Here is a 5,459-nt window from a genome sequence, read left to right as displayed (position 1 = left end):
CTTCAAGGTCCCTTCCAATCCAAACCATTCTGTGTTTCTATGAAAGTAAATGAGTTTACTTTCTCATCTCCCTTTCCTCAGCATCAGGGGCAAATCTGGATTTTCAGGTGTCCACACAAGCTTGCGGTTTACTAAATATCCCTGGGGACACAGAGATCTGGCACTTGACTTATGACTACCTGCAAAACTGCAGCGGTGCTGCTGAGGGTTGGGGATGTCCTTCAGCTGGAAGGGGTTTGCATGCCCAGAGGATGTATTCTTCCCTTCCAGCTGCTCCAAGAACCCGGCTCACACCTCCATCCCCATTCCTGCCAGGACATGTCTCGGCTTGCTGTTCCCAGGAGATGGCATCACCACTGCCGGGTTATTGTAGCTGTACCTGATGGCTTTACGATATCTTCCCAATGCTGCTTGAGCATTGCCCCCGTGGCCCTGCCAAAAAAGCCTATCAAGCCCGTATCCCAAAATCCAGAGCCACTACATAGGCAGGGGCAGCAAGGTGGGAAGGATGGCGTGCAATGACATGGCGCTTTCCTTCTCAGGCTTCCAATGTCTCCGGCTCTACCATAAATCAGCCGTCCCCCCTACCTGCTCTGCGAGCTGTGACTGATACCGGCTTCTTCCAGCTCCCTTCACCCACGCATCAGCTCTCCGAGTAAACCCCATGATGCTTTCTCCCAGACAGTCCCCTCCTCCACAGTTGATACCTTTTTTTTTTTTCTTTTTTTTTTTTTTTTTCCCCCCTTCTGCTGCTGCTGAAAAATGGCACAACCGGACCACCACGATGGTGTCCTGCATCCCTCTGCTCCAGTGGGACCGGGGCTGTATTTCTGCACCGTGGGGTCCTGCTCTGGGCATTCCCCTTCACCGTGCAGACACAATAGGACTGCAAATGGACTGGAAAGTCTCCTATTGCTCCCTAAATTGTACTGGGAAGAAGGAAGCATGGCAGAGGTGGCATCAACACGTCTGACCCAATTCGGGTGCCCCCCGTTAGCCGGAGAGGAGCTGTGACCTGGAAGAGCCTGTTGCTCTCACTCAGCTCCGAAAGGGATGCTGAGCTCGGAGAGACATCTCCGCTTGGACAGACAAGCCCACGCTGAGCTCCTGGAGAAATAGCTGGTGACAAACCCCAGGGAGACCAACCAGCAGCAGCCGGAGGCTGATTTATGAAGGCGGATTAAGGGAGCAACAGCTCCTCGGTGGGAGGAACGGAGGCGGAGGAGACCTACCCAGGCTGACGCAGCGGGGAATTCGGCAGGGCGGCTCCTGGGAGATGCGAGGGGATGCGGGAGGAAAGCAGCTCCCCAGGCTGGGCACAAGTGTTGGGATGTGGCCAGACCAACGCAGCAGGAAAACTCCTTACGGGAGAGAGGCGGATTAAGGGAGCAACAGCTCCTCGGTGGGAGGAACGGAGGCGGAGGAGACCTACCCAGGCTGACGCAGCGGGGAATTCGGCAGGGCGGCTCCTGGGAGATGCGAGGGGATGCGGGAGGAAAGCAGCTCCCCAGGCTGGGCACAAGTGTTGGGATGTGGCCAGACCAACGCAGCAGGAAAACTCCTTACGGGAGAGTGCCGACGCTGCCGGGGAGCGGAGGCGAGCAGCTCAGCAGCTGTTGCTGCCTCTGGTTTCCTCCGTTCAGCTGTAACTCCCCGCGCAGCAGTCAGCTTTGCTTCTCGCTTTTCCCCTCCTCCGGTGCTTGGAGGGTGACAGGACACACTCATCACCATCAGCTAAACTCTCCAGATTTTGTTTTCTTCCTCCTTCTTCCAGGCCTCCCATCCCATTATTTTTTAGACTTGTGGAAAAAAACCCACCCTGATGTTGGAAGAAGTGGGTGGAGGTCTCCAGCCCACCCGCCCCTGCAGAAAGCAGGGCCAGTTTCCAAGCTGGATCCAGTTGCTCAGGGTTTCAGATCAGCTGAGGTCCAAAACTCTCTACAAATGAGCTCAGAAGATCTCAGAGGATGTCACCTTTCTGAGTGCGGCAGTATCTTGGTGGCACGGAGGTCACTGCCACTGTCCCCCAGGTATGAACCACTTGGAGACACCTAGGTAGGACCTGGGACCTGGCTGGTCCAGGACACCTGAGTGCTCTTTGTGTCCCTCTGCTCTCCTTGTAGGGTGAGGAGCCCGGCAGCACCTCACAGCAGACAAAACTCCTTCAGAGCTGCTCACCTGGGCTCCCGTCAAGGAGAAACGAGTTCTACCAACTCATCCCATCCTCCAGGAGACATCCAAGGAGTCCTAGCAGCATCTATGTCTGCATTCACTGCTCAGATCTCTACGAGATCAGCTGGAGCCCATAGAGACATTTGCATGGTAGATGTGGGAGGTGGGCAAGAGGAATCCCACCCTTAGGTGCTGCTCCAGAAGCATCCTTGTCCACCAGCTTCTCCCCAGCTGCCAGGCAGGGGCAGGAGAGCCAGGGTATGCTGTGAGAGCATCCAGGATCTGTCTAAGGATGATTAAGTACAAAAAAAGCATAGCAAATAGCAGGTAAAAGAAAAATAAATTTTAAAAAAAATGGCAGAAATTACCATCAGGTGATAAGGGAGACAACTAGAGGCTACAGCCACTGCTGATGGACTGGGAAGGGACCTGCTGGGGTACGGCCTTGAACAGGGTCCACCTGAGCCCTGCAGCAGCTAAGAAGGGGGAAACACAATTATCAGGAGCATTAGGGGCTTTGTGGGGCTCTGTGAGACTTATTATGGGATGTTTTGGGGAAAGGTGGGGAATGGAGGGAGGGTGAGGGTGGATGGGGTGGGAGATGAGTGTAGGAAAATGGAGAGATGGGGGAGGCTGGACATGCTTAAACCGGCTGCCAGTCAGTGCCCTTCTCCGGCTGAGACACTGCAGTCGGTCTTCTCTTCCCATGCAGCCCTTTCCTTAGCTTATTTCTTTCAACGTAACCTCACTCTCTCCTAAGTGTGGGTGCTCCAGGGTCTCAGCGCCTGCAACTGGAGGGACGTGGGCCAAAAGGCTCGCAGGTCAGGGGTGTACATGCGTGTCCATGTGTACGCGCATACACATGTGTATGTGCATACGCATGTGATGGATGTGCGTATGTCTACGTGCATGTGCACGTATCAGAAGCTGGAAAGACCTGGGAGGGTTTGTATTTCCCCGGTGAATGTAACTGTGTGTATGTAACCCACTAGCAAAGCTCAAGCTGGACCAGCCGGTGAGCAGGAGGAGACCGGCATGCAGGGTGAGAAGGTGTAGGAGCTGGGCATGGACGTTAGATCCTGTGCTCCACATCTCATTTCCTCGCCTGAGCACCACGTGCCCTGTTTGAGGCCATCAGCTCAGCTCCCTCAACAGCCACCACAAGGCAACCCATGTCTCCGAAGGGAGATTAGTTCTCCTCCCTCTTCCCTCTGACTCTGAAGACACCCTACACAAGCACCATAGACCAAACACCTTGCCTTTAGATGGGTCATTTCAGAGCCTGGAAATGAAGAATGGATTTAAAGCATGAACTAAATCATAGAATCATAGAATGGTTTCCAACCTAAACCATTCTATGATTCTATGATTTAGTGCTTTACCATCCATCTCCCTCCTTGGCTCTGAGCTGGAGAGCTCCGTGAAAGACCTGCGGCTCCAGGTAGCACAGAAGCATGGAAGGACAGATTAAACAGTCCTAAGGGGCAAAATGTCACCGAGGGGATGGATGTGGGAAGTCAGGAGACCGAAGACCTATTGCACCAGCTTGTTCCAGTGCAAGTGCAAGGAGAAAATGGGAGAGGTGCAGTGGAACATCTCGCTCCCATGGAGATGTCCACCCAACAGCATGGCCGTGGCAGGGCTCAAACAGCCCTGCAGCCTCTGGCATGGCCTCGCTGTCCCCGTGGGGCTGCTCAAAGGAAGCTCTCCAGACCAGGAGCCCAAGGACGAGGATGAAAGGAAGCCAAGTAGAGAATAAATAAGCCCCAGAGCCAGGCTGCACCCGACCTCATCTCCTCCAAGAGCAAAGACAAGGGTGCTGTTCACCCGGTGATCTCGGGGCTCTTCCAGCTGACACCAGTAGATGGGATGAGCACCAGAAAGGAGACTGCTGGAAGGGTGCTGTGGGCTGGAGGTCAGGGCTTCTCCTGCTTCGCCGTGGCCATAAGAGGTGCGGTCCTTCACCACCCAAAACTCCAGGTCTAATCTAGGGTCCCGCTATGGGCAATGGGATGTTTCAGCAACCCCGTCTAGGCAGGCTTGGAGATGGAGGAGAGAGCACAGACAAAATACTGAAGGGTTTGTGGCAAATATTAAGAAAGGTCAAGCTTGGAAGGTTCCTGAGCCATCTCAGTAGAAGCAGATGGGGTTTAATGGATATCCCAGCCCCTGGTCAGGACAACACCATGTGCTTCACTGGGTGTCCTCCCTCTGCAACTGCTGGGAGCTGGAAGGGACCATGGGGAAGGACCATGGGCACCCATGTGGAGGGGTTCTGTGAAGGACAGCCCTTTACCTGGAGCTCGAGGACTTTGATGCGGTGCCGGTGGTTCCTCAGCTCCTCTTGCAGCTCCGAGATCAGCTCCCGCAGCTCCAGAACCTGCTGCTTGCGCTCCTCATTCTCGTGGAGCCAGTAGGACACCTCATCAGTGCAACGAAACATGTCCGGGCACCGCTGCTCGTCCCCCTGTGGCAGCGTGGCCACGATCTTACAACGGCCGTTGGGCAGCACCTGGTTGCTGTACTCCCCACACCGGATCAGGCCCGTGCCCTCCTGGGGACCCTCGTGGTCTCTGTACGCCGCGGGCAGGGACTTCTGCAGCGAGGGGCTGCTCAGCACGGCCATGAGGATGAGGGATAGCAAACCTGCCCTGGCAGAGCCGGTGCAGGGGCAGACCTCCATCAGGCAGGTGAGGATGGTCCCCAGAGATGACCCAATGTGTCTCATCATCGAACACCGTCGGGGAGAAAGGTGGCAGTCCCCAGGGCATAACACCAGGTCTTCTCCCAAGAGCTAGTGGGTGAGGTTGCAGCTATGTGGGAACCGAGCATCCATAGGGATCCCAGAGCTCCTGCCAAAGGGGTCACTGCAGGCAACGGACCCGTCTGTCCCCATAGAGCATCCTCCCAAGTGTCACCTTGTGGCCACCAAGCTGGGACCAGCTCCGGTGGAAGATCCTCCACTCTCCTGGCCAGGCTCCACCAGCTTCGTGGGCTTTGTTTCCCCTCCTGCAGAGCTGCTGCTTGACTTGGAGGGTGCTAAGGTCTGGCCAGGGGTGGTCAGCCCCTCCGTCTGCGCACACAGAATCATGCACGGGAAGGAGCTGTCTCCCCTGGATGGGGCATCCCTCTACGCCGTCACTCCCTGAAATGTGGACCAGAGCAAGGAGACAGGTGATGAGCAACCAACCCTCTCCACCATGCTGCCCACCTGCAGCAAACCGACAGGTCCCTCCACCTTCCCTGGCCCCCTCCAGTCATCACCATTGCCCAGGAACACAGGGCAC

The 5,459-nt window shown here is 55.8% G+C and overlaps 1 protein-coding gene across 1 annotated transcript in view; it reads right to left on the bottom strand.

Annotated features, from left to right (window-relative positions):
• Positions 1–4,900, bottom strand: part of LOC104295689 (angiopoietin-related protein 7-like) — a 14,729-nt gene extending 9,829 nt beyond the window's left edge. Inside the window, exon 1 of the mRNA XM_009895464.1 lies at positions 4,469–4,900. Within this exon, the coding sequence (XP_009893766.1) occupies positions 4,469–4,900 (432 nt within the window). The remainder of the gene's footprint in view (positions 1–4,468) is intronic.
• Positions 4,901–5,459: the final 559 nt, after the last annotated feature.

Source organism: Charadrius vociferus, unplaced genomic scaffold (assembly GCF_000708025.1).
Source record: "Charadrius vociferus isolate BGI_N301 unplaced genomic scaffold, ASM70802v2 scaffold41, whole genome shotgun sequence".
Lineage (NCBI taxonomy): Eukaryota > Metazoa > Chordata > Aves > Charadriiformes > Charadriidae > Charadrius > Charadrius vociferus.
This window is presented reverse-complemented; position numbering and strand designations above follow the sequence as displayed.